General features: G+C 38.2%; 3 protein-coding genes across 7 annotated transcripts; all 3 read left to right on the forward strand.

Moving 5' to 3' along the window:
* Window positions 1-63: 63 nt before the first annotated feature.
* Window positions 64-27,919, forward strand: LOC146463239 (uncharacterized). The gene is made up of 8 exons (XM_085084746.1): window positions 64-177; window positions 1,858-1,919; window positions 22,661-22,722; window positions 22,972-23,035; window positions 25,063-25,106; window positions 25,259-25,307; window positions 25,697-25,716; window positions 27,856-27,919. The coding sequence occupies exons 1-8, from the start codon at window positions 156-158 to the stop codon at window positions 27,917-27,919; spliced, it is 387 nt and encodes a 128-aa protein (XP_084940872.1). The 5' UTR covers window positions 64-155.
* On the forward strand, window positions 4,272-12,452 carry LOC146463240 (uncharacterized). 5 transcript variants are annotated; one of them, XR_014856969.1, is made up of 9 exons: window positions 4,272-4,318; window positions 4,468-4,516; window positions 5,673-5,718; window positions 5,944-5,991; window positions 6,238-6,269; window positions 6,640-6,685; window positions 7,445-7,493; window positions 7,619-7,667; window positions 9,289-11,511. XR_014856969.1 is itself a non-coding variant. In XM_085084822.1 (8 exons), the coding sequence occupies exons 2-7, from the start codon at window positions 4,500-4,502 to the stop codon at window positions 7,481-7,483; spliced, it is 228 nt and encodes a 75-aa protein (XP_084940948.1). In that variant the 5' UTR covers window positions 4,272-4,318; window positions 4,468-4,499; the 3' UTR covers window positions 7,484-7,493; window positions 7,619-7,791. The 5 variants fall into 5 exon arrangements, 4 of the variants coding, with proteins under 4 accessions (XP_084940948.1, XP_084940946.1, XP_084940947.1 ...); XM_085084822.1 differs by lacking the exon at window positions 9,289-11,511 and having other exon boundaries at window positions 7,619-7,791; XM_085084820.1 differs by lacking the exons at window positions 4,272-4,318; window positions 4,468-4,516; window positions 5,673-5,718; ... (2 more) ...; window positions 6,640-6,685; window positions 7,445-7,493 and having other exon boundaries at window positions 9,289-9,565; window positions 11,470-12,452.
* Window positions 17,172-19,800, forward strand: LOC146463241 (uncharacterized). Its single transcript, XM_085084717.1, has one exon. The coding sequence runs from the start codon at window positions 18,459-18,461 to the stop codon at window positions 19,545-19,547; it is 1,089 nt and encodes a 362-aa protein (XP_084940843.1). The 5' UTR covers window positions 17,172-18,458; the 3' UTR covers window positions 19,548-19,800.
* Window positions 27,920-27,962: the final 43 nt, after the last annotated feature.

A 27,962-nucleotide genomic window follows, 5' to 3' on the forward strand; every position in this document is an offset into this window, starting at 1 on the left:
CTATTTCGCACTAGCAAACAGACTTAGCGCGCATTTATAATTATGCTACGTCATAAAGGTCAATTTACTCGAAGATTTTGGGATACGTTGGTAAAAGCGAATCAGTTATTTTCAACGAGATATTTAAAAAAAGCGACAAGCGAGAAACTAAGAAAATGGCCTCAGGCCGTCCATCAGGTTAGTAAGCACACCTTACGTAGTCACATCTGAAAGGCTTTTCAATTCTCGCCTTGATTTGCCGATTTTCCTTGATCGCTCGCTTCCAAAATTTCATTCGGATCCTGTCGGAATAAAAATCCGCCATGCAATTTTTGCTGCAATGTTCCCCCACCTACAGTTGCCGAACATAACATTTCCGAAGCCTTTGATACTAGGGCGTTAACTGAGAATATTAAAATATAGTAGGGACGCAATGTGTTCAGGAATTATTTTGTGACAAACACAGTAAAACCACACTGCTGCAAAAATTGTCAGTTTTTGACTTTAATTCAATACATTATATCACTTCCATACGTTTGAAATAAATACGGATGTAAGAACTTTAAATGACATATATTTAAAGGAGTGGAACACATTTATGAAAAGGTGCAAACAGTGTTTAGTTGTATTTAATATTATTGTTTATTTTTTACACCTGCTATGGTTACGCTAGATGTTAAAAAATCCTTTTATTACGTCATTTTAAGAATGCTTAGAACTTTAGAAGAGTTGCGCGCATCGAATTCCAAATGTCATTTAGATTGACGTCATAACGGAGATTTACTCGGAGTTTTCAGAAAATGTTGATGAAAGTAACGCAGTGAATGAAAACAGTAATCTCGTACCCAGATGTTTGTCTTCAGAGAAATGATTTAGTAAAATCGATCATGTTCTCCTATCTGACTGGTCAATGAAAATGGCTGAGTGCAAGTCGCGTCTTCAAGTTGTCGCGTCAGTCATTTTGTCGCCACTTCCCAAATCTCACCTTTGCACGCGCGAAGATGTAAGCCGTACAAAGAATCTATCTTGGCACTTCAGTCCTTCTGTGGAAGTGGTTTTTGTATCGATTTAACTTCAATGTTTCATTAAACAGCAACAGGTTCTTATAAACTAACATATTTTTTACAGTGTTTTCTTAAATTGTTGTGAAATATTTGTTTGGTAATCTGACGCGTGCAACTAAGTTGTACGGGTGTTATGGCGCCCGAACATTGTGTACCATTGTCAACAAAAAAATTAGCGGTGCTTTCTGGTAACCCCCAAACTTTTAAGTTAAATAATAAATATAAAATGATTTCATTGGTGATATAAGAAGATCTACTTGGAGTTTTCGAACTCAATAAAGTTAAACGCGCCAAATCTTACTTAAGTGAAAAAAAAATTATCAATCAATAAAAAGCCACAAAATAGCTTCTAAATGCTTTTTATTTTTACAGACTCGCTTATTTTTCCAATTCCCGTTGACGATTCAGCTTGTCATCGACACTGAGTTGGTCTGTGAGTTCTTGATTCGTTGTTTCTGAGAAGAATGTTTTTCAAATGTCTCTCATAACAACTGATGGCAGCTTGTCGCGCAAATAAGTACGACGTTTTACTTAATCTTGATAAGTTGTCAACATTTTAGTTTTCAAAATCAATAAAAATCGATTTATAGTAACACAAATTGTGCACAAAACTTGGGGAGGTGGGGGGGGGGGGGGGGGGAGTGAGATAAGCATGCCAGTATTGGCATTTTGGGAAAAATTCCAGAAAAGATGTAATATCTGGCCGACCGATATTAATTGGCTTGAATAGCTTTCGTTTGCTAAGTATCGGTAACAAAAATTGGAAGAGTCTATAAGGTGACTCTAAAAGCAATAAAATCTGCTTTTATTTTAGATCGAAGAAATAATTTCTTCGAGATGGGGAAAAAGTTGAATCACCAGGAGCGTGAAAATGAGGTAAGTACATTACGATATATTAAATAGAAAAATAAGAAATGCCGACAAAAATTCTTCTCCACTTCCATAAAAAGTTCTTCGAAACGAAAAAGAATTGAAATTGTCATCAGCTACTGAAATAATACACTGTGATATATTAAAAGGAAAAATGAGAAATGCGGACAAAAGTTTTTCAGCATTTCGAGGAAAAATTCTTCAATATGTAAAAGAAATGCATTTACTTTATTTTCTTGCTTTTGACGATTTTTAAATTGTCATCAGCCACAAAATGAAACTGAAGTACATTTTGATATTGAAGAGAGATGTAACTAGTAAGTGCAATGCCTGTGATCCTGAGGGAACTTCTATTTAAAATGTTTGGAGGAGAATTGAATTTCATAAGAAAATGTAGGAGTGAACCGCTCTAAGAGAGGTGGATATTTCATGACAAGATTTGAGAGCGATCTGCTAAAAGAGATTCTAACAATACTGGAATGATAAAAACATAATATCTACTTAATCAGACAAGACAGTACATGTTCCTGGCTCTTTGTAAATTTAGGAGACAACTACTGAGTTGCAAGTACAGATTTTCGTATTTTCATGGGATTTAATAAGACTGAATAATTTGAAATTGATAACTATTGCAAAGCGAAAGCTTACTTTGTTATTCATGAAATCGCCCATAGCCTTGTTATTCATTCGTTCATTGATTCGCTCGCTCATTTTTCTTCTTTTTTCCCTTTTTGATCTAGAAGTTAAAAGAGAAACTAAAGTCAAAAGAAGAGTATTTGAAAATGGTGACCAGAGAAACAGAGTAAGCGATTGTTGTTTTAATCATTTATTTTAATTAAAATACAATCGGATGTTTATATATCCGTCGGACAGACCACATAGAGCCAACTGCAAACCTCCTCTTTTCCTTCACTAAGTGTGTGTAGTGTTAAGATCTCCTAAAAGAGGCGATAGGATCGTTCAGAGCCACATCAGGTTAAGCTAAAGGTTTCTAAATTAGAACAGTGTAGCAGGTGCCAATTGCAACTCGCCTCATTGCCTCCTCCAACCGTTTACATTGCAAAATACTAAGAGCAGTCAATTACACAAAGACAAATCTCAGCTTTCCTATAAGCTAATGTATACCTACTGAATGATCGAGCCGATTTGGACAAATATGAGAAAGGAATTCGAAATTAGCTAGTGGACGAAAATCGGCCGATTTATGAAAATCTCTGGCAATGCTCGAATGCAAGTATCTACAAAGGCTCTTCTTCAAAGGCTCGGATCTTTCTCTAGTCAAGGGCTCTAAGTAAATATAATTAGGTAATTATCTTCTTATGGAGTTTTTGCTAAGTGTAAGGGCAGATTACATTCATTATCCTTATTTCTTTTAAATTTGTTGCAGCATGAAATATAAGCAGTTGACTGCAGCCAAGAAAAAAATTCAAGCCTCAAAAGAGAAGGCTCAGATTTGTAATTTAGAGGGATGAGAATCTCGTTTTTTCTCTCAAAATATAAGCAAATGATGGGGGCTGGTAGAATGGTGTGAACTGGGTAAAATGGGAGAAATGATGAAATTAGGAGATGAAAAATGGGCGAAAAACCAAACTGGAGAGAGAACGGTAGAAACAAGGAAAGCAGAGAAAACTAAGAGACAAGGTTGAGAACAGGGGAAAGAGGAAGAACAGAGGGATAAAGTAAGGAACAGGGGAAGAGGGGAAGTTTATCTATGGGAAAACCGAAAGAAGTGAGAATAAGAGGGACAAAACCATGGAACTGGGGAATAGATGCCGGAACAGGGATAAAAGAGGAAACAGGGGGCTAAAACATTTAAACGAAGAACAAGGGGAACAGTGGGGTATTGTGTCTACAGGGGAAAAGATGCATAAATTGGAGCCCATTAAATAGGAGGAATACGAGATTTTAGGGGGAATGCAAGCAAACAAGAAACTGGGAATCAGGGGTACGAATGGGGGATAGGGGTACTAGTGGGAGGGGGAGTCACGTGGGAAGGAGGACAAAGTTATGGGAGATAAGGGGTGAGAAACAATAAAGGAATCAGGAGATTAGAAATCGTATGAAAACAAGAAATGGAGATTACGGTTGAGAGGAAAAAGGAAAAGAGACAGTGAGAAAAGGGTTGAGGGATAGTGAAGTATAAAAGGACTTAGTAGATTAGGAATGAGAACAGGGCCAAAGCTGGCATAGGGGGGGATGAGGGTAAACACTGTATATGTTGGTTGATGAAAGATGGAATTAGGAACTGTTCAATTTGAGTGTTGGAAATTTTAGGTGTTTCAGTGCAAGTGTTGGGAATGAACTCAAGACATTATTTCTTCCAGTCACTTGTATATAACTGTATCTTTCATCTGTCAACAGGCTGATTTAAAATTTGTAGAAGAAAGAAACACCGACTTCCACGGGTAAGTGTTCACTGCAATAATACAACAAAACTTAAAATAATGTCTGCTGATAACTTAGAGAGAGATAACAGCACGGGAACAGTTATGGTGTGTTATTTTTCTTTACAAAATATAAAAGTGTTATTGTATTACTTTGTGTTTCTTTCTAGGACACTTCAGGAGCTGAAAGTCAAAGACGACAATGTTGATCAAGAAGAGGTAATTTCCCTAAATTTTAACAACAGAAAAGAAGGCTCTCTTTGCTTTTCTAACAAGCAAACTTTCGATTAATTTAAAAGGTACAAAAGTATTCATCTTTTTATTTCGTCCATCACCATTACAGACAAAGTCATTGATTTAATCGTCGTCATCGTCATTATCATCCTGGTTATCCTGAAATCATTCCATTACCATCTTAATCATCGTCATTGTCACCCACCATCACCACGTGACCAAACCGAATCATCATCATCATAATTACTATAAAATAAGTGTTTTTCCAAAGTTATACCATAAAGGTTTTGAAAATTAATTGTTTTAACTTATTACATCAAGTCCTACTTTATTGCAGAACGGAAATGAACTGATAAAGCATATGTCTTTCAATTGCATTGTCTTTCTCCAATAAAGAAGGAGTTGGAGAGAGATAACGGGAGGAGACCAGTCATGGTTGATTATTTTCAATGAAAAATGTAAAAGTGCTATTGCATCGCGTTGTGGCTGATCATATGATCACAAATTCATCGCTATCATCATCATCTTCACCATTATCATCATCATCATCATCATCATCATCAGATTATTATTTTTATCATTATTATTATTATTATTATTATTATTATTATTATTATTATTATTATTATGCGCAGTAAAACTATCTGAATGCACAGTATAAGAAGCACCACAGGGAGCGTAGCGTAACCTGTGAACCATTATTATTATTATTATTATTATTATTATTATTATTATTATTATTATTATTATTATTATTATTATTATTATTATTATTATTTTGTGTTACTGACAGCAATCAGTGACAGAACTTACATCACTAATAACCCCTTCTTTTTTGCAGAAAAAGTCAAGAGGTATGTACGTTGTTTATTATTATTTTCGTAGCTCTAGATGTTTAGAATCAAAAATTGAAAATATTGTGGGACAACTCCATGTTATTAAATATTTTATTTATACATGGCATTATTACCCAGAACTACAGGGTCTCTCGTTTGTGTTAAACGTTAACTCAGCGTACATTTTTGGATGATGCAGCAAAACTAGAACGAATTTTCCAAACCTCGCGAAATGTTTATTTTAATGGTCATTTTTAATATCAAAAAAGCACCTTCTTAAAGTATGCACTTCTGTTTATCTGCAGGGATATTGAGAAATTGGTTCGAGTAATAAAAGAAAAGAAGCAAGAGGTACCAGATGACGTCATTTACGCTAAAGTATACTGTTATATTTTTTTAGTTTAAGTTTCATATTCAGCTTTTATTCGAACAAATTTAGTTCAATCCCCCATGAAGTTCTTCTGAGAATAAACCAAATGGTTGTTGATCAGATTAGTTATTATGTTGATCCAAAATATTAAAAATTGGAAAAGCAGTTGGCACATTGTTTATTGATCGTTTTTTGTTTTGATATAGAGGGAACAGCGAAAGGCCTATTTCGATGAAGTGAACGAAAGTTTCCAGGTTTGTTTAATTATTTCACCCGGTCGTAAATCGTTCGCTTTCCTTTGCTTGAAGTAAACTTGTTCCTTGTGTTTGTCTGTGCCAGAAAAAGCGTCTTCCCTTGCAGGTTAAATTCAAAGTTTATCCCCCCCCCACCTCTACATAGATCCTTCACTACATTACTAAAATCTTTCATCCAGTACTTAATCCACCCTTAAAGCTTTTCTTCCTGTTTTTTTCTTATTTTCTTTTTTACTCGATCAACAGACCGTCCTGGAAACGAGGCAGCAGATGGAGAGGTAAATATATTGAACACCAAGTCATATTCTCTGGTTAATTTTATATCTCGATTTGCACTAGTTATAGGTGAATACAAAACTTGACGTGCCATAGTATGGCTTGTTAATAATCTCAAATGGAAAAAACGAAATGGTAACCTTGTTAGGAGCATGGGGAATAACCTCAGGTTGAAATCTTGAAAACGGATTTATGTTGATAGTGTAAATACTGTTAGAAGCTTGTACCACTTGCAGGAATCGCTTTATCGATTCTCTTTTTTTCTTCTTCTCTCGTTTTATATATGTTTGTTAAGATTGCCCGAGTAATAGTTTATCGACAGCCATTACCTAAAACGTTATGCTAATACTTTTCTACCTCTTTTCCGTATAGTGAACTGAAACAAATGAAAAGTGAAGGAAAGAGCTGCAAAGAGCAGGTGGGTTTATACAAACTAAAACGGAAATAACTTCCTTGCACTTAGAAGTCACTTGACCCACATCTCCAAAATTGCAAAGACACGTTTAAATGCAAGAGGCCTGTTAATAAGTGGTCGCGTTTTGCTGGAGAATGTGGAGCCTTGATGCTTGAACTCATATAAAGTTCATATTTCCGTGCAACATTAAACCGTAAAGAGGGAAATGGTTTTTATTGAAGTTATCCAGTCACTGCCATGCTTATCTATTGATGTATTAACTGGCTTGTTGATTGATTGATTGATTGATTGATTGATTGATTGATTGATTGATTGATTGGTTGGATGGCTGATTGTTTTATTGATCTCATCTCATCTCATCGCTTCACGCTTGGAGTGATCGTTCATCGTTCTGCAGAAAAAAATTGTCAGAACAAAGGTCATTTCTTAATTTCTCCAATTTAAAAACTTGAGAACAGTCATTTCAAACGGAGAATGTTCAATATTTTAAATCTGCTTCGAAAACACTGATTCAGTTATCTATATAAAGAAAATTCGCCGCCGTATCGCCGATTTACGAAATTTTAATTTTTTGGTCACGTGATCAAAATTATACGTTAAGGCAAAAGAAAACATCGAGTTATATATTCAGGAAAAAATTCATCATGTTCTAGGCAGACAAACCGAAGATATAGGGGATCATTCAAAATTTGTAAACACCCTTCAAACCCAGGCTTTAAACTGCTTGAGTGATTTAATCTCATTTCATTTCCTCTTATTTAGGTCTCAAAAGTGCAGGAAGCACTTGATCATCACGAATAGAGATGAAAAAGTGAGTAGATTTTTTAAAAATATGTGCTTTCATCTGACCAAACAATTGCACTGGTCTTATGCTCCTTTGGCTGCCAGTGATCCTAAAGTTTATGGACGAATAAGCTTGAATTATTTTCTGTTTAGGGAACAATTGGATGTGAGCAGCGAGCTTCAAAAAGAGAATGACCAGTTGGTAAGTCTCCTTTCAACTTATATGACCTTTAATCGTAATTATTTTACTACACGAGATACCACAATCGTTCCAAATCTTAGGAATGAGATATTGCGTAGAAAGAAAACTATAAATGTGTTAAGATCAGCGATGTTGAGAAGCGAGTATTAATAACCAGCGTTTAACTCTCTCAGGGGACCAGCAGGATAATGTCCGGCTCTCTAGCGGCTATGACGTTTGTGTGCTTCGTGTCATTGCACCAAACAATACTTTTGGGCTTCTGTGCAATCGTTATTAACCATTTAAAGTTCTTCCTCTCTTTTGAAGTGCGCAACTCTATTGCGCATTAAGGCAAAGTCAAAGTTTCCATTAGCTGCTATATGTAACTGCTAAATGTTATTCAGTCCCTGATTGAAAATCAACTCTGTGAAGCTTGATTTAGTAGCGTTGAGCAAAATATCTGCAAAACCAGTATGGTAACCAAATGTTTCCCTTCAGATGGCCAAGCATAATTACTGTTACCCACTAGTGTGTCAGTTTAAGGAAAGTTATATTATTGTATATCTTTTAATGCTATTGTATTTAAAAGCGGACTGTGATGTTCAGTTATTACGAAAGTTTATCTCTAAGAAATTAAACTGCGATTCCCTTACGAAAGTCGTTCCTAGATCCAGCCTTTACAGCAAGTAAGAAACATCTTATATGGCTCCGAATTCCTTACATCAAATGGCGCTATCGATTTACGTGAGCAAATAATGAAAACTGATTCCTCGAAAAGACCTCCGACAAAATGAAATTAGTTTTTAGAAAAAATATGTCTCAGTTGATGGAGTTTCTTGTCTAACATATCGAAGCTGCGTCGATTACAGTAAAATTGGAAGGTAATGATGTTTTAAACAAGAAGTTCCGCTACAAAAGGGGAAGACCCTCTTTAGTCTCACACCTTTGTGGGCGTGACATCTAAATTTAGACGCCGTTCAGTCGTGGGAAGTTGTTGACTCAAGCTTCCTCTGAAAAAAAAAAACATGCCTAAAAAGTCCATAATATCACCACAACAATATAAGATATTAAGTTCTAATTTTTTTAACGGGGTTTATTCTGAAACCTAAGTCAATTTTATCGATAAGCGCCGTAAAAAGACACATGTTGTTTACGCTCTGATAGATGATTGTCAACTGAAAGTGAGAATGGCTTGGCCAGGTCACTTTTATACCAGAACTTCCTGTTTTAGACATTTGTTGATTTATTTTGCCATTGAGATTCAAAAGTGGTCAAGAAACCGGATGTTAAGTTCGTGGTGATACTCTAAGCGGAACCGTTGAAGTAACTAAAACAGAAAGAGAAAAATAAGAAAACGTCTGTCAATGAAAAACCCTAAGAAATTATGTCGCATAAATTATCTCCACTAATTCGTGGCAATAGCCAATCAGAGTTGATTCTTCTGGCTTTACCTTTGCGCTAAAATGAATACTAATTTTAGTTTTCCTTCCTACAACTTTAAGTATAACTTGTAATGTTTTATTAATCCTCTTTTTGGATTTTGCATTATAATTTTATTGTATTTTAGACAGAATTTTTGCGTGATCTCTTGGTAAATTAGATGATTTGTTTGTCCGTTCTTTCTTTCACTGACAATGCGCAGGTGCAAAGTAACCATGCAATTGGAGCCTAATCCCTCATCCTACAGAAATAGGATACTGAAACACTATTAACAACGGCGTTGAGTTACACGTTTCTTTTCCGCTTTAAGGAAAGGAAACGTGGGACGTCTGCACGCATGCTGTAAGAAATTGGACAATTGATCAAAAGAAAAGGTAATTTGATGCAAATAAGCCGCTTGTTTGTAGCAAGATTCAGTCTCGCTAGTTAAAGGCAGTTTTGGAGCCAAGTTGGCATTATTCACGTTATCAACAAACAAGGTGAGTACCGATACTTTATTATAGCCCAATCAAGTTCAAAAATGTTTCTCTCAGAAATATATCGCGCTTTTTAAGGGTAGCGTTTGCAGATGGTTTCATAAACTCCCATTAAGTTTGTTGTGAGCGCCGTTTCCAGGTGAATATGCAGTGGGGCTGTTGAAAGGCTGAAACATTCAAACAAACCTGGCATAACATTGATTTTGTGCTTCTCTGTTAACATTTCAGTAAAGTTTCAGTCCACGAAGATTACTGTTAGTAAGAAAGACAATCTACTGAAGGCAACATCAGTGTTAAGCAGCGAGTTATATATAAATATCGTGAATAAATAGCGATGAATTCAAACACTTGTCGAATAAAAGTGACGTTTTTACTCAAATAATGAAATGAAAAAAATTGATGTAGTATTCCAAAAGTCACGATTTTGAAAGAAAGAACTATCTTCTGAACGCCATGACGTTCCCTATTATGGTCGGTCGCTAGCCACTTAGCTACAAGGTGACGTTAAGAGCTGGATCATTTAGTTCAAATTTTAAGGAATGGACTAATGTTTGGTATTTATTTAAGTTAAATATTAAGTTGTTCTACCGCAGATAAGACAACTACAAGGCTAAAACAAATTATGAGGCAATGCTCCTCTTTATTAATGCAGATGGCTAAATGACAAGAGAGTTTACAAAACGAAAATATATGGTTTAATTTTCGCTCAATATTTAAAGAACCTTAGTTATGCACCTGCCGTTTTTAGTAGTACCTTGTTTATACTTGAGATACGTTTTGGGAAAAGGTTTGGTAGTTTTACAGTTAATTCAAGCAATTTATCTTCGAAAAAAATACATTTCGGAAAAATTTCGTTACAAAGAAGTCTGTATATCTGGCACACTTCCTGTCTAGTTCGGGGAAAAGAGCCAATTTCCACGCCAAATATCTAGTGAGCCATGATTTGCACGAACTTCGATGACTTCGTAATCAAAACTTACAAATTGAAGAAGGATAAAAACAACTAAAGAAATTAGACAACCGATCAGGTTCTTGCTTTCACCTTATGCCATATGGGTACAGCTGATGTTTTAGCACTGAATTAATATCGTTTTAACACGTGGTTATGTTTGATCGAAATTAATTTACATACACCTATGAACTTCGTGTAGACAATTATCATTTTATCAAAACGAGAATTCACCGCATTCGCAGATTTTTACGATGACAAGAACAAGCTTCAACTAAAGCAGACTAGGACATAGTTTGGAGTAATACGGCAAAATGCGTCGCAGATATCGTAGACGAGACAAGAAATTAAGAACGGCTGACTGAGAATACCGAGAACTCACCTTCAAAACTGAAATTCCGGATTTCCTCATATTCCGTCAGGAGAGTCCCTTTAGAGAACTATTTACGTAAATAACAATAAAACAATAAAATAGAAAATGCAGCGACGATTTACGATTGATAATCATGTGATCAAACAATTTTTAATGGGAAAAATTATGGAAACTAGACGCAAAAAAAGTAAATTTGTTGTTGATATTTTAGAGGAGCTACCGTTCAATAAGGTAGTCAATTTTAATAAGTTAAGTATTTTTTTTTTTTACAAACAGACCATCATTGGCAAAATAACAAAGGAGAAACCTCTCGGAAACTTTGCCTTTCGTATTTCAGGTTGACGATTTTTTGCTCCACTCATTTGAAAAACATTCATGGTTTTTAACTTACGTATTAAAGGCATTGCTATGATCATATATGGACACTGGAATAGCTCATGTCTCTCAAAACAACGGCGAGACAGCCACACCGAACACGAATGAATCATTGAAATAAATTAAAAAGAGAGGTCTACTATAGGAATAAAATATATCTCTGTAAGCAACGGCTGAACATCGTTTTCTTTACTTTGTTCTTATTCACAGCTTACAACGAATTAACACGAGGATAAGGAACGTTCAAGTTTTATTGAAATATGGTTGGTGACGCTACTGAAGATCCTATGCTAGAAAAGCTGGGAAATGCGTGGAAAAAAGTTTTACTCATTGAATTTATTGTGATAGCTATAATCAACGTTTTCACTGTGGTCGCCTTTGCAAGGAATCGCCAATTACGCAAGCGCACTACGTATCTGATAATAAACCTGACTGTGGCTGATTTACTGGTGGGAGCTGTGACGGGACCAGTGCAAGTGTTCGTCCTAGATTTCGATCGTGGGAATGGTTTCAGCCGGCAGGAATTCATCATTTTAACCTCAGGCTTCATATTTCCCCTAGCTTCTCAAGCTAATCTTTCGTTAATTTCTTTAGAGCGGTTGCACGCTACACTTTTCCCCTTTAGGCACTGTTTAATAGAGAAATGGCTTTACCTTAAAGTTATTATTGGCAGCTGGATTATAACTTTGCTTCTGGCATCCATGACGTCTATTCTTCAAGCGTTCTATTTAGTTTCAATTACGTATGCATTTGCATGTTACACTTGTCTTACCCTTCTTATCATAACTGTTTCTAACGTTATCATTGCCATAAAAGTCAAAAGTAACCCTCTTCCGCGGCATTTTGGTGCAGTTGCCTCAGAAAGGAAATTGTCAGTAACCTTAAGCATAGTTACTGTCGTCTCTATCCTGACTATTCTGCCCATATCTATTTGGATGGCAGTTAAGCGAAATGACATATTCAGTCAAACTTCTCCTGGAGCAACACATGTGCAAATAAACGAAACGTTAATGTTGTTTTATTATGCCAATTCTATAGTCAATCCATTGATATATGCCATAAGAATGCAAGAGTTCAGGAAAGCGGTTAAGAAGATTTGTAAGGGGAACGCAGCGACAAGAGGTGTCCAGCCCATTGAACTGCATGCAACGTAGTGCATGAGCACAAACATAAAAAAAAAAAAAATAAAAAAAAAAAAAAAAAAAAAAATAATAATAATAATAATAATAATAATAATAATAATAATCATAATCATAATCATAATCATAATCATAATCATAATAATAATCATAATTATAATCATAATCATAATAATAATAATAATAATAATAATAATCATCATAATAATAATAACAATAATAAAACAAAGAACAAACTTTAAAGATTAAAACAATCGAGATTTCGTTTAACCTGAAGCGTAAGTTAGTTTTTCTTGCTTTGATATGCACGTTTTTTTACAAGTGCTGTAAAGAATGTTCCTTTTAATTTCATATTTTGCTGGAATCAACTGTGCAGACTGTCTTTTTCTTGGTACAAGTAAAACTTGAACCTGAAAGTTGCTGAATGTCATAAGCAGGACGATCCTAAGCTACTACTACTTATTTGTTCAGGGCGTTATTAGACAATCAATAGGAACAACTTCTGGAAGGTTTCATTGAATAAATAACCATTGACTGTGTTGCTTTTGGTCTTTTCACTTAAGCTTGCATGTGTAATTAAGAAATCGAAGAAAGATGGAAGGTGGTCTTCTACCAATTTCTTGTTGTATTCCTATGCTGGTTTGTTTTGCTTTTAGCTTAACTTTTCTTTAAGTTCATAAGTGCCTTGGAAAGGGAAGAAGGTTCTGAAACCCACAATTTACCCCTCTCCCCTCCATCCGCCTCTCTACACGTCGTAGAGTATTAGAGCTATGCAAATGTACGAAAGATAATATAGTGCGTCTAACACTGTCTAAAACAAGGCCTGAAAAATATATTTCGTTTTTAGTTCTGAAAACTTTAAAAAAACCTATAAGGGCCAACCGAACAAAGGGAAGGTGCCGGATCCTGATGACTGTAATCAGAAAAATTTAGAAAATGTATAACTAATGAAGAAAAGCTGACTGTACAGCTTGGGCTATATACCGTATTTATTTTTTTCTCAGTGCGTGAGGGGGCGGTATTCTACAAATCCTGCGATCTGATTGGTTCCGGGAGCGGGCGGTATTCTCCCATCCGGCCCGCTCACAGCGGGCGGTATCCTTTGCGTGATCAAGAGTCGTCGATTACATCACTTGCTTCGTTGCAATTTTTCATAAATTTAAGCTTATCATGTAAACCTTTAACTTTTTATGGCAAGTAATAATTTCGACATAGACTCAGACGAAAGCTACCACAGCGAAAGCCAGTTTTATTACCCCGACGAGATGGAAAATTACAATGATAAAGAAAACATTGGTTCGCAACATGAAGAAAACCAGCAAAATGTCCAGTTTACAATGAAGAGTGTGCAAAAGTATATTTTATCACAACGACCGGAAAACATAGTGAAAAAAACAGAGTACGACCTACACGTTTGGAAAAGATTCTTTCTTGAGGTGGGCGAAGCCAGAAAAATTGAGGACATACCTGCAGACGAGCTAAACATCTTGATATGTCGTTTCATGATGGAGATAAAGAAGAAAGATGGCGGAGCGTTTGAGCCAGCAACGCTACAATCGTTTCAAAGAAGCCTGCAGCGATATCTAAACGACAAGAACTCCAAACTAAACATTCTCAAAGACCGAGAGTTCCATAAGTCCAGGGAAGTTCTTCTTTCTAAGAAGAAACAGCTGTTTTTTGAAGAAGCGAAAGGAAATCGCCCTCATGCCGCAAAAGAACTATCCAATACTGAAGAAGATTTGTTGTTTCGCTCCGGTGAATTTGGCGATGAAAACCCTGAAGCGCCCCAACGCACAGTTTGGTGGTTATTGGCACTTCACTTTGGATTCCGTGCCCGAGACGAAAGCAGAAAACTCAAATGGGGAGACCTTGTTCTTCAAACAGACGACGAAACGGGCAATGAAGGTCTGATTTGGAAATCAGAGAGAGGATCCAAGACCCGCCGTGGCAATGGTGATACAGGAGCATTTTATAATCCAACGGCCAAGGCAACAAACAACGAACGTTGTCCAGTTTATTATTACAAGAAATTCAAAAGTCACCATCCAGAAGAAATGAACAATGCTGACAGCCCGTTTTACTTGGCCATCAATCATCGAAGAAGATCAGACCAGGCAACAGCATTTGGTACATGAAGGCACCACTCAGCAAGAACGAGATTGGCAAACTGATGACAACAGCAGCACAAGCAGCAGGCTTACAGGGGAATATTACTAACCACTCCGTTCGAAAAACGTGTATTTCTCGCCTCATGGATGCAGAAGTTCCCGTCAGTTACATCGCTCAACTAGGCGGTCACAGAAAACTGAAGAGCCTCAATTCTTACAAAGCAGCGTCGGTTGAGCATCAGCGAAAAATGTCCTTGATTTTAAGCCGCTCCGGTGAACAAAGCACTTAATCATCAACAGTAAGCAGCCTCCACGAGAGCAGCACTTTGCCGGTGACTTAACTTCCCAAAGATGTTAATAAGCCAGGAGTTTTCTCAGGCGCTTGCATCGGGAAGATCGAAGGTTGTTCTTTCACATTTAACTTTCACCGTAAAAAAGAAGAAAGCAAGCCCAAAGTCCGCGAAGCCCAAGAAAAGAAGAATTATCATCAGCGATGATTCCGATTCTAATTACTTAACTGAACTTAATCCAAGTTCTTTGGATAATACTTTCCGTTAGCTCATTTGACTGTTTTTGAAGAAAATATCGTTCACTTTGTTTGCCACGCTGACACCTGAACTGTTGTTCATTCAAAAGTGTACATGCGCTTTTTTCCTACGCGCTCTCTAATTAACAGGTGTCAGATCGTGACAGATATTTATACAAAATGTTTCAAAGTTTGTTTGGAAGCCTTTTAAATCACCTTTATTATTACGCAAAAAAAAAAAAATGTTTCGGTGAACCCTCTTTCTTTAATTTGCATTACCTCTGTTTATCCACTCGCTATAAAATTGTTCAGTTTACGGAGAATCTTGCCATAATTACAGCCCTAAATTGTTCGGGTTTTTTTTTGCAAGCATTTCGTTAGGTTTGAGAAAAAAACAAAAATGTTATTCACCAGCCTAGGTCGGTCCGTATTGGGAAAAACTGTGCCCTCTGTCTTGGATACCGACCTCGGCCTGCGGCCTCGGGCACAGTTTTTCCCAATACGGACCTCCCGGCTGGTGAATAACATATATATCTTTCCAACACTGAAAACTGATTCTCTGTCAAAAAAAAAAAACCTCTGGCGAAATGATACGGTTTTTTATAACAGATTGTTATCAGTTCATAAAGTTTTCTTCTATAACTTATAGGAGCTGCGTCGATATCAGTAAAATTGGAAGTTAATCATGTATTTAGACATTTGTTGGCTTATCTCCAGTTGAATGCATGATAAAAACGATGACTCAGGACGCCACACTGAGATTCAAAGATGGTCAACAAACTTGATTTTAACTGGTTTATACAGGACTCCAATGGTTCGTGGTTATACTCTAACGCAAACCGCCGAAGTAACTAACACAGTAAGAGTGAAATAAGAAAATGTCTGTCAACGATAAATCCCTCAGAAAAAACGTCGCATAATTTATCTCGAGTATTTCGTGGCAATAGCCAATGAGAGTACGTTGATTCTTCTGGCTTCACCTTTACTTTAAGAAACGAATAATATTTTAGTTTTCCTTCTTTCAAGTTCAAGTAGGTCTTGTTATCGTTGTATTATCTAGCCTCTTGTTGGAATTTGCATCGTAATTTAATTGTATTTTAGACGTAGGTTATTGTGTTCTTTCTTGCGTTATTTCCTTCGTTTGTCCGTTTGTTCACTGACTTATTCTAACAATTCCCAGGCGCAAAGCTGCCAATTAGAGCCTAGTCCCGCATCCTAGGGAAACAGAGGGATACTGAAATACAACTAACAACGGCGTTGGATCAGACGTCTCTATTCTGCTTTAAGAAAAGAAAATATTGGATGGCTGCACTCTGGCTGTAGCAGCTAAGACTTGTTAAAAAAAATGTAAATGTGGTTGAAATTGGGACAGTTAGTAATCAACTTAAGTAAACACAAATTTGCGCTTATTGAAAATTTTACATGTTTACTAAAATTGATCGAAAGAAGAGGTACAGCAAGATTTCGTCTCGCTAGTTAAAGGCAGTTTTGGCGCCAAGTTGGCATTATTCACGTTGTCAAGAAACGAGGTGAAAAACGATATTTATTCTAACCCAATCACGAGGCAAGATGATTTCTATTAGAATAACGACACACTTAAATTTACAAAACATGTTTCGGTCGTACAACGACCATCTTCAGTTGAAATATATCAGGTTAGAAGTTTAAGGTTATTGCGAGTGTCGTTTCCTGGTGAATACGCTGTTGGGTTTTTGCAAGGCTAAAACATTTAGACAAACCTGGCATGAGGTTATTGCTTTGTGCTTGTCTTCTAACATTTCGGTAAAATTTCAGTCCACGAAAAAAACTGCTAGTGAGACCGTAAGACGACCACTCAGTTGAGGAGGCGACTTACATATAAATATCGTGAATAAATAGAAATGAGTTCAAACACTTGGTGAACCAAAAGGTGACGATTTTGCTCAAATAAAGAAAGGCCAACATTATGACATAAGCATAATGTGATTTTATCTCGAGGCCCGTGATAGTTAAGTATTTAGGTGTGCCGTTGCATGGGGCAGGGAGCGTTGTCAATCATAGAACTTCAGCCAATGAAACGGGGTCATATCTAATAACACCGAAGTTATAGGCAAGATCAATTTATCTCGTGGTCCTTCTCGCCTTCATTCCCATCGTGTTAACATCCGAACACAGATTTCCGGAACTGTAGAAGAATTATTTTTTCAGGCAAGTTAAACGTTTTTCTTTTTCTTCGTTTCTCCTTTCTACTTTAGGTTCTTTTGTACCGTTTGACCTCAGCTGCGCAGGTTTTTTCGGGCAATAGTTGGGACATGTCTAACTCCACCCCCCAAGTGTTGATTCTCGGGCATTCCTTTATTAAGCGCTTAAAGCAGTTTGTCCAGAATAATTCCAACGATTTTGATCTTGACTTTCAAATCTCTTTGCCTGTGCTAATACGTTGGCACGGAGTTGGGGGTAGAACAGTCGAAAAGACGTTAAAATTCGACACACATGTCCTTCATTCCTTTCGCCCTGATGTCGTCATTCTCCAACTAGGCAGTAATGATCTCGTTACCCTTTCACCATTACATGTTGGTTCAGCAATCGATGATTTTGTTCATTTCCTACACGATTCATGCGGGGTGCAGTTGGTGTGCGTGTGCCAGACTATTCGCCGATTCTCAGCTGAGGCTTTTAACACAAAGGTCGGCATGTTAACACGATACCTGCCAGGGTTGTGTTAGATCCTATACCATGTGCCAATTTTTGGGGCCATAGAGGGTTTTGGCAGGCGAAAGACAATTTTTATACACCCGATGGCGTTCATTTGAACTCTAGGGGACAGCATAAGCTATATCGTAGTCTCAGAGGGGCAGTCCTGCGATCTTTGCGCCTTTTGCCAAGTTCTCCCTCCTCGGAAGGAGTTTGTTAAGTTTGCTTTATTCTGACACAGATCTTTACATGTTTTGCCAGCTCTCAGTTGTGCCCTATGCCGAGCCTTTGATGTTTTACTAATACGTTCACCTATTGTTTGTGTCAGCCTTATATATTTGCTGTAAGCCATTGCCCCTTTTTGGGCGCGGCTACGTTTGACTCAGCTACAAAGCTGTTTGATTGCACGACTTGTTATACAGTCGTATGTATGCACGTATGTACTCCTTTTTGGCTGCACACGTATAATTATTTTACTGGCTCTGGCTCAATGTTAGGCGCTGGCAGTTACCGCATGAGTGTACAATCCTTTCCGACCGCTCAGTTTTTGGGTGTGTCCTTTGCGCTCGGTATTTTGCCTTTGCCTTAGGCACTGTAGTACTTCTGGCGCTAAATGATCTGATAATTTTTTAGTTCATTTCCGTCGCTATCAAGCGCATTATTTCCAGTGCTGTCCCTCTGCGGATCATGTTATTTTTTATTTTTATTTTACCGTAATCTAGTTTCTTATCTAAGAAATTTTATTGATAAGCCATGCCACCCAAGAAGCGTGCGCATTCCGATCAGTCCAACACGCAAAGGAGAAAGAAACGCACGCGAGGCTCCGACCTTTCTGAAGTTTCTCTAGACGTAGCTGTTGCCTCTCAAAACCAGAGCAACCACCACAACCAGAACTTGATCTCAGTTGATCTGCAAACGCTATCCACCTCCATCTCGACGACCATTTCCCAGGCGATACAACAGGCGTTGGGACCCGGGGGCACCCACAGCTTGGCTCAAGACCCCAGAGCATCTTCAATTCCTCCTGTTGAAACTGATGGGGAGCGTTCCGCCAGTGAGGCCATTCAAGGGGATATCACAGCTATAACACAAGGTACTCAGCCTCAGAGTTCCCCTCGGCAGCCATTTTCAAGCATAGCCATAGCTCTCGGCTCTAGAGTTAACCCAAAACTCAAAGCAAAAATTTGGGGTAACGAATATGTTGATTTTGGCGGGTTGCTTTCGTTGTCCCCAAATACCGATCGTTATTCTCTGTCCCTAACTCCCTCAAGTACGTCGTCTACTCAGCCCCAGTTGACACTAGAACCTAGCCAGCCACCTAAGAAGATTCATAACCTCCGTCAGTGGTTGTCAGCTTTTAATACTTTTGTCGCCATTTATGTAGAAAAATTTCCTACTGAGGCTCCTAAGTTGATGAAATACTGCGAGGTCGTGAGGGACATTGCGTCCAAACCAGGTGACTGGTCATTTTATGACGAACAGTTTCGTTACATAAGACAGTCAGCTCCCGACCAATACCATTGGGATACTATTCATTGGGAACTATGGCTAAGGGCAGTGACAAATTTTCGTGCTCGACCGCAGGTTCCCTCTGATAAGGTCTCCACGCGCTCTCGGAACGGCCAGTCGTTTCCGAAGGGAACTTGTTGGGCATTTCACGCCGGGCGATTCTGTGGTGGGTGCCGCTACGACCACGTTTGTTTCAAATGTGGTTCACCCCACCCCGCAAGTCAATGTTCATCCCCTAGTTCACAACGCGCCCCCCCTGCCAACCCCGGAGCCAAACAAGCCCATCCCCCTACTCAGCAGTCCGGTCACCCCCGTAAGGGTGGAAAGGCTTGATTTTCTTTTGCACGGTTATGCTCCGGCTTTAAAACAATATTTGATTGATGGCTTTTCTTTTGGTTTTCGAATTAAGTTTATGGGGGAAAGGCGCCCTTTCGAATCCCCTAATTTGAAGAGTGCACAAGAACAACCCCACGTTGTTACCGCTAAACTAGAAAAGGAGCTCGAGGCGGGCAGAATAGCCGGCCCGTTTTCTTCACCTCCTTTTCCGAATTTACGCTGTTCTCCCTTAGGCATCGTTCCCAAAAAGGATCCCAAAATCACCATTTGTCGTATCCTAAGGGTTCATCTGTTAACGATTACATTCCTGAAGAATTCTCATCAGTTCGCTATGCGTTTATTAGTGATGCCATATCTGTCATCAAAAAGTTAGGAGCTGGCTGTATTATGGCTAAGACCGATATTAAATCTGCATTTCGCATCATCCCTGTTCATCCTAAGGATCACGCTCTATTAGGCATGAAATGGGCTAATCAGTATTATTTTGATCGCGCTCTGCCAATGGGATGTAGTTCCAGCTGTGCGATTTTCGAAGCTTTTAGTTCAGCTCTCGAGTGGCTATCTAAAGATTTGTTCCATGCCTCAGGTGTTGTGCACATTTTAGATGACTTTCTCTTCATTGCCCCTACGAAGGAAAAATGTCAATCCGATCTTGACAATTTCCTTCGCATGTGTAGCTATCTCGGGGTTCCAATAGCACAGGAGAAAACCGTCGGGCCATTCAACACGCTACAGTTCGCTGGTATCACTCTCGATTCTGTGCGACAGGAAGCTAGGTTACCCACAGGTAGCCCAAGTTCGAAACATGAGCGCTAGTTACGCAACGGTTGAAAAATATAAGGATTTGTATGGGAAATAAACGGTTTATTTTAGAGGCTAAAAATATGAACGAATTTTTAAATAAAAATCACCCACTTTATTTCTCTTGTGTATGTTTTGCCTGCTGTGTGGTTTTTAGGGCGATTTAGCGCGATTCCAGTGAGTTTTAGTTCCATCGCTCTCTCTCTATATATCCTTTATAGAGAGAGAGCGATGGTACTAAAACTCACTGGAATCGCGCTAAATCGCCCTAAAAACCACATAGCAGGCAAGACATACACAAGAGAAATAAAGTGGGTGATTTTTATTTAAAAATTCGTTCATATTTTTAGCCTCTAAAATAAACCGTTTTTCTCCCATACAAATCCTTATATTTTTCAACCGTTGCGTAACTAGCGCTCATATTTCGAGCTTGGGCTACCTGTGCTATATCGTTTTCATGTTGAACGTAACGTTGGTCAGTCATGGGCTCGCATCGTTACCGTTCTCTTTAATAGGTTTGTTACCGGTGATATCCAAGCTCTGCTTTTCGTCTTGGTGGGGTTGCCACATTTTTGTGGCGGTGGCCAATATTTAACCCACCTTTGCTTAAGAGATTGCGTGATGTTTATTATATCGATTTTCTTGATGTCGGGTGAACTAAAAGCGTCACTTTGTGGCCAATCCCACATTAGCAGTTATCATTTTATCTCCTGTCAATCTCGCCAGCAAACTAGTGCGACGTCACGCAGAGCTTCGGGTCCCGTTTCAGTAGAGATACGCGGGTTTCGTGATAAAAGGCCGTTGCATGGGGCAGGGAGCGTTGTCAATCATAGAACTTCAGCCAATGAAATGGGGTCATATCTAATAACACCGAAGTTATGGGCAAGATCAATTTATCTCGTGGTCCTTCTCGCCTTCATTCCCATCGTGTTAAAATCCGAACACAGATTTCCGGTACTGTAAAAGAATTATTTTTCCCGCCCCCTCCCCATGCTCCGGCCTTTCTTGACTTTCTTTTTAGGCCTTTGTTGCCTTTTAATATGACTTGGCTCTTTGCCGATATTTAACCCCACCTTTGCTTAAGAGATTGCGTGATGTTTATGATATCGATTTTCTTGATGTCGGGTGAAATAAAAGCGTCACTTTGTGGCCAATTTATCCCACATTAGCAGTTATCATTTCATCTCCCGTCAATCTAGTGCGACGTCACGCAGAGCTTCGGGTCCCGTTTCAGTAGAGACACGCGGGTTTCGTGATAAAAAGTTTTTTTTATATAACTTAAAGAACCTGCTTCGATATCAGTAAAATTAGAAGTTGGTCTATTTCCCATTGAAGGCATGATGAAAACGATGACGTCAGGACGCGACGCTGAGATTCAAAGGCGGTTAATAGACTTGACATTATCATAATCTGGTTTATACTGGACAACAGTCAGCTTTTGGTGCAACCCCAATTGTTCGTGGTGATATTGTAAGCGTAACACTGAAATAACTAAAACAGAACGAGAAAAATAAGAAAATGTATGTCAATAAAAAATCACTAAGAAATCATGTCGCATAAATTATCAAGAGCATTTCGTGGTGATAGCCAATCAGAGTTGATTCCTCCGGCTTTACCTTTACTTTAGGAAACGAATGATTAGTTTTTCTTCTTACAAGTTTAAGAATATCTTGTTACGTTGTATTATCTAGTTTGTTGTTGGATTTTGCCTTGCGTTCGACGTAGGAAGAACGCTCCCTAATACGGATTTGACTCGAGATTTTATGGGACTTGTCGAGGATGGGTCGATAGATCCTGGGACACACATCTGGTATCCCCTGTAGATTTTTTTTTGCAGGGGCGGATGAAATCACAAAAAGAGAGAGCCTGGGATTGAGATTGGCCTGAAAGAGATTCTAACGATACTGGAATGATGAAAACCTAATATTTACTAAATCAGACAAGATTTGTTCATGATTCTTTGTAAAATTCAGGAGACTAACTACTGAGTTGCAAGTGCAGATTTCCGAATTTTCATGGGTTCTATTTAAAAATATTTGAAACTGATAATTATTACTCATTGAAAGCTAACATAGAACACGCAGATAAAAAGTATCCTTTGTTATTCATGAAATCGCCGATAGAATTGTCGTTCGTTCATTTATACATTCATTCATTTATTCATTCATTCATTCATGCATTCATTCATTCATTCATTCATTCATTCATTCATTCATTCATTCGTTCGTTCGTTCGTTCGTTCGTTCGTTCGTTCGTTCGTTCGTTTATTCATTCATTCATTCATTCGTTTTTCTTCCTTTTTGTTTTAGAAGTTAAAAGAGAAAGTAAAGTCTAAAGAACATTACTTGAAAGTGGTAACCAGGGAAACGGAGTAAGCGATTGTTGTCTTAACGATTTATTTTAATTAAAATTGTCTACAATAAGATTTTTATATACCTGCCGGACAGACCACGTAGAGCCCTATTTTCCTTCACTACGCGTTTGTATTGTTAAAAGCTCTTGGAAGAGGCGATAGCAGAAATAAAATTATTTTCTTCCTACGAGTTCTTGCTTACTAGAAGAACAGAATAGGAAAGTAACTGCCATTAAATTTCCCTTATTACTTTTAAATTCGTTGCAGCATTCAATACAAGCGGTTGACTGCAGCCAAGAAAAAAATTCAGGCCGCAAAAGAGAAGGCCCAGGTTTGTAATTTAGAGAAATAATAAGCTTGATCTTTCCCCTAAGAAAAATAATATACAAACAATGGGGGCTGGTAGAATGGTGTGAACTGGGTAAAATGGGGGATTTAATGAAATTAGGAGATGACGTTATACGTCAGTTAGTTGCACGTGGCAGTGACCAACTCGAAAGCCTAAGCTCCTTTAGTCCCTGCGCACATTTTACTTTTCACATTTATGTAACTTTAATGCTGTCTTTATGTTACTTTTCTTACATATTGTTATTTCCTTTTGTTGTAAACCATTGAATTAGTGCATAATAATAAAAACCTTAAACCTGAAAATGGGTGAAAAAGCAAACTGGAGAGGGAACGGGTGAGAACGAAAAAAGCAGGGGTAACTAAGGGACAAGGGTGTGAACAGGGGGAAGAGGAAGAACGGAGGTATAAACAAAGGGACAGGGGAAGGGGATACGATGAGCTATGTGTTATTGTTTCTTCGTACTGTCACATCCTGGCAAATGTCTATCCATTTGTGCCTTTAGTTCCTATGGAAGGCGCTAAAACGGCAAATGGAAAGGTAAATGGGAGATTAATTGGCGAAATTGTAAAATTCATGGGTTCGAATGGTAAAATCAACTTTAATGGCTTCTTCGATAATGCGTCAGCGAAGACTGGAAACCAGGCTGAGATAGGACATAGCTTTGGCTGGTTGAGATTATCAAAATGGATGGGTACGGGACTCTAGCAATTTGATGAACAGGAAAATGGATTAAATTAGTGGATACCATGTAGACAGATTTCTTTAGTGTATTTGACATGTTTGTTGAGAATGAGATTTAAAACATTGAAGTATGAAAAAGTGATTAATCCGCACCACGCCACAGGGCAACCCGGCTTTAAATAGCTGGTTTTAAATTACTTTTGCTTGGTGTAGACACTTTACTTAAAACACCTGTTGCTTTGCCATAAAGGCAAACGAGAGAGGAATCATTGCCTTACTACTAAGATATTCTCGCTGTCCAATCTAAAATCACCGGTCTTGTGATTTTAGGTTGATAGAATCCAAGAGGCAGAAGAGTCTCGACTGTTGGGTGACTTTCGGGACGTCGCTGCGGAGTCTAAACCTGGACGAACACATGAACTTACCATTAAATGAGCATATTATGTGCATATTATGTGCCGTAATTTGCTACTAGATTTTCAAGATAAACAATCGTAGAGATTGCACAGTGTCCACAGTCGGGTACCGTTAATGCTGAGATGGGCTCTCAGTGTCCGCGTGAGGCATGGGTTATTCCGTTTTTTCACTTAAAGAGATAAGACTCAGCCGGTCATTACCGATGCGTATAATTGCCTACGGAACATGAAAATGTATGCCTTGCAAAAGTTCAAACAAGAATTAACTCGCATGGACGAAACTTATATTCACACTGGTCTTCTTAGATTTAAGCAACAACTGGCTTGGACACCACCCTTCCACAGTAAGCATGAACAGTCCCCACACTACCCTGTATAGGTTCTGAATTGTCACAGTGGATTGATGTGGGAACAGGGATATAAGAGGGAACAGGGGGGGGGGGGGCATTTAAACGAAGAATAAGGGGGAAAGGGGGATATTGTGTGGACAGGGAGAAAGGTACATAGGGTTGGGCAAATTAAATAGAGGGAACAGTAAGTGACGGGAGTGAAGTGGGAAGGAGGACGAGATTACGAGACAGAAACAAAAATTGGAATCAGGAGATTAGAAATCATATGAAGAGAATAAATGGAGATTACGGTTGAGAACAAAACAAAAGAGACAATGAGACAAGGGTTGGGCATAGAGAAGAGCAAAAGGACTTAAGAGATAGGAATGAGAACAGAGCCAAAATTGGAGTAGAGGAAGGGGGAGGAGGTTGGCGTGTAAAGGTACACTCTATGTGAATTGATGAAGGATGGAATTAGTAACTGGACAATTTTAGTAAGCTGGCAAGTTTCGGGAGTGAATTCCATTCATAATCCCTACAGGCCACTTGTTCATAACTGCATTGATCTATGATCTGTCACTAGGCTCATTTCAAAATTCTACAAGAAAGAAACACCGACCTTCACGGGTAAGTTTGCACTGTAATAATACAACAAAACTAACACAAATGCGTGCTGATAACTTAGAGAGAGATAACAGGACGGGATCAGTTATGGATGGTGTGTTATTTTCCTTTGAAAATAAAAACGTGTTATTGTATTACTTTGTGTTTCTTTGTAGGACACTTCGTGGGCTTAAAGGTGAAGGAAACACTGTTGATGAGAAACAGGTAATTTCCTTAACTTTTAACAACAGAACTGAAGGCCGTCGTCTGCCTTTCTAACAAGTAAACTATCTCGTGATTTAAAACAATACAAAAGCGTTTATCTTTTTATCAGGATCATTACAGACAAAGTAATCTCTTTCGTTGTCCTCGTCGTCATCAGCATCATCATTTCACATTACTTCAATTCCATTGGAATTATCATCATTGTCACTCATCATCACGTGACCACACCGAAGCGTTATCGCCATCATCATCATCATCATCATCATCATAAGTGCCATGATTTTCACTGGAACTACTTAAAGGAAAAGTTGGTTTACTTTAAGTTATACTAAGAACATTTGGAATTGTCAGAACTTAATAAACTACTTACAACTCCCATTTTATTGCAGAAAAAGGATGAAATGAGGAGGTATGTATTTTAAATAGTTCTGTTATCTCTAGATGTTTAGAATCGGAAACTGAAATTAGCACGTGGCGTGTTTCCCTTAGGTTTAGCAAAACGGAAAAGAAATTTGAATTAAAGTTAACTACATGATATTTATTTTATTACTCATGGCATTATTTCTCAGAACTATTACCTCTCTCGTTAGTTTTATTACTTTGTGTTAGGGACCGTTCATTTTTTATGAGCATGGTGGGGCTGGTGGGATTTGGTTATTTACCACTACGAAACTGTATGACCCCCCCCCTAGCATGCAATTTTTTTTCACATGGCCCCCCCCAGCAGAAACTATTTTTTTCTGATGACCCCCCCCCCCCCCCCCTCCCGCCGAACCAGAAACAAATCATACTCCTAACTTTAACAAAACGCTTATGTACTGTTTATATCAAAGATAAACGTAATTGTTACTGTGATTTCTTTACAGTACTATTAAAAAGTTACCGTTCTCTGCTTAGGTAAAGATTTCTCTTGTTTAAAAAAACGTTTTATAGATAGCAACACGTTTACGACAACGGCAAACCCTAAATTTCCATTTAGATTCTCAAATGAACTATAAAAATTAATCAAGCAAATGGTTAACGTGAAATAACTCCCCTTCGAGTAGAAACAATTAATACACGTACAGATCTGACTAACAAAATACGGATCGAAGCATACCAATCAACGATTACGAGTCATATTAAACAGAAAAAAACAGCGGATACACAGATATCAGGTGCGTAGCTAAGGTATAGATAGGGTTGTTCGTTGAGCCCCAAATCTTGCTGAGCGCCAGAGGCGCTCTTACTAGGGGGGTCCGGGGGCATGCTCCCCCGGAAATTTTTGAAAATCTAGGTTCCCAGAAACCTCATTTCCTGCATTTTTAGACCCATTTTAGGCGAATCACAAATTTGTTTTACAGCAGCTTTTTAAGCTATATACATCATTTCTGCGGCATAATTGTTTCAACTTAAATAAGAAAGTTCAATGTACATTCCGCGCCCTGTCAAGTTCTGATAACTATTCGATCTGCTGATAGTCATACACCAAGCTGGTAATCTGCATCATTCTCTGGTGTAGGCCTTCGAACAAATTGACTATCTCGTCAAGATTGACAGGCATATCATGTTTGATATGCATTAGAACCAGGGCGGACATTCTACTCTCTCGCATGGTACACCTCATGTAGTTGTTCAACCTCCTCATTGTGCTTTTTCTTCCGCCAGTATTGATCTTCAAAGGGGGTTCGTTCAAACCCCTCGAACCCCCCTCCTACGCGCCTGGATATTAAAGTACTGCTATTAAAAATGACAGTTAAAAGCTTTTCTGAAGATGGACTCTGCTCAGATTTACCGTCAACTGAAGTCACCAACAACAGTTCTATTATTAAAAATTAATCTGGATGTTCACACTAGGCATACTACTGAGTCTACTGATACTCCTGGGTTCGAATAATTTACTAATCAACAGTCTTTATAAAAGTGAGTACTATTAAACAGAACATTAAACAATCTATTGATATAGTTCTGAGTACAACCACTTAATAGAAAACTACTCCCCCACGGATGATTCAATAGTGAGACTGTTACGTTTTTATATTGATTTGAACTTGTACAAACATAGGTGTCTACTTCAGTTTATATTCATTATTGCTTTTCCAACAGACATGCTTCATTTCCTCAGTTGTTGTTAATATGAAATGCAGATTTCGACCTCAGTATGTAAAACAAATTAAAAGTGGTTAGGAAATTGAAATAATATTCAATTTCTTCATCTGTTTCTGTGTTGAGCCACTTTCAATTTCCCCTACTAGCCAATTATTTCTGGTGACCCCCCCCCCCCCCTCTTTCACTCAATTTTTTTTGGTAGCCCCCCCCCCCCCCCCCTTTAGTGCCATTTTTTTTTCTCGTGGCCCCCCCCCCCCCCCCCCCAAATCCCACCAGCCCCCCCATGCTCATAAAAAATGAACGGTCCCTTACACGTCTGCTCAACGTCAGTACTTTTTGGAATGATTGCAGCAAAGCTAGAACGAATTTTCCAAACCTCGAGAAATGTTTATTAAAATAGTTAGTTTAGTATTACAAAAACACCTTCTTAAAGCATACATTTCTCTTTAATTATTTGCAGCGTCATTGAGAATTTGGTCCTAAAAATTGAAGAAAAGAAGCAAGAGGTGCCTGATGATCGCTAAAACGTACTGTTTTATTTCCTTGATTTAAGCTCATAAAGTTTAA

This window comes from Pavona decussata, unplaced genomic scaffold (assembly GCF_977016875.1).
Source record: "Pavona decussata unplaced genomic scaffold, jaPavDecu1.1 SCAFFOLD_180, whole genome shotgun sequence".
In the NCBI taxonomy this organism is placed as follows: Eukaryota; Metazoa; Cnidaria; class Anthozoa; order Scleractinia; family Agariciidae; genus Pavona; species Pavona decussata.

Coding starts and splice junctions, on each gene's coding strand:
- LOC146463241 (XM_085084717.1), top strand. CDS start 18,459: ATGCCACCCAAGAAGCGTGCGCATTCCGATCAGTCCAACACGCAAAGG.
- LOC146463239 (XM_085084746.1), top strand. CDS start 156: ATGGCCTCAGGCCGTCCATCAG. Junction 25,308..25,696: donor ACACTGTTGATGAGAAACAG/GTAATTTCCTTA, acceptor ATTTTATTGCAG/AAAAAGGATGAAATGAGGAG. Junction 25,717..27,855: donor AAAAAGGATGAAATGAGGAG/GTATGTATTTTA, acceptor AATTATTTGCAG/CGTCATTGAGAATTTGGTCC.
- LOC146463240 (XM_085084818.1), top strand. CDS start 11,520: ATGGTTGGTGACGCTACTGAAGATCCTATGCTAGAAAAGCTGGGAAAT.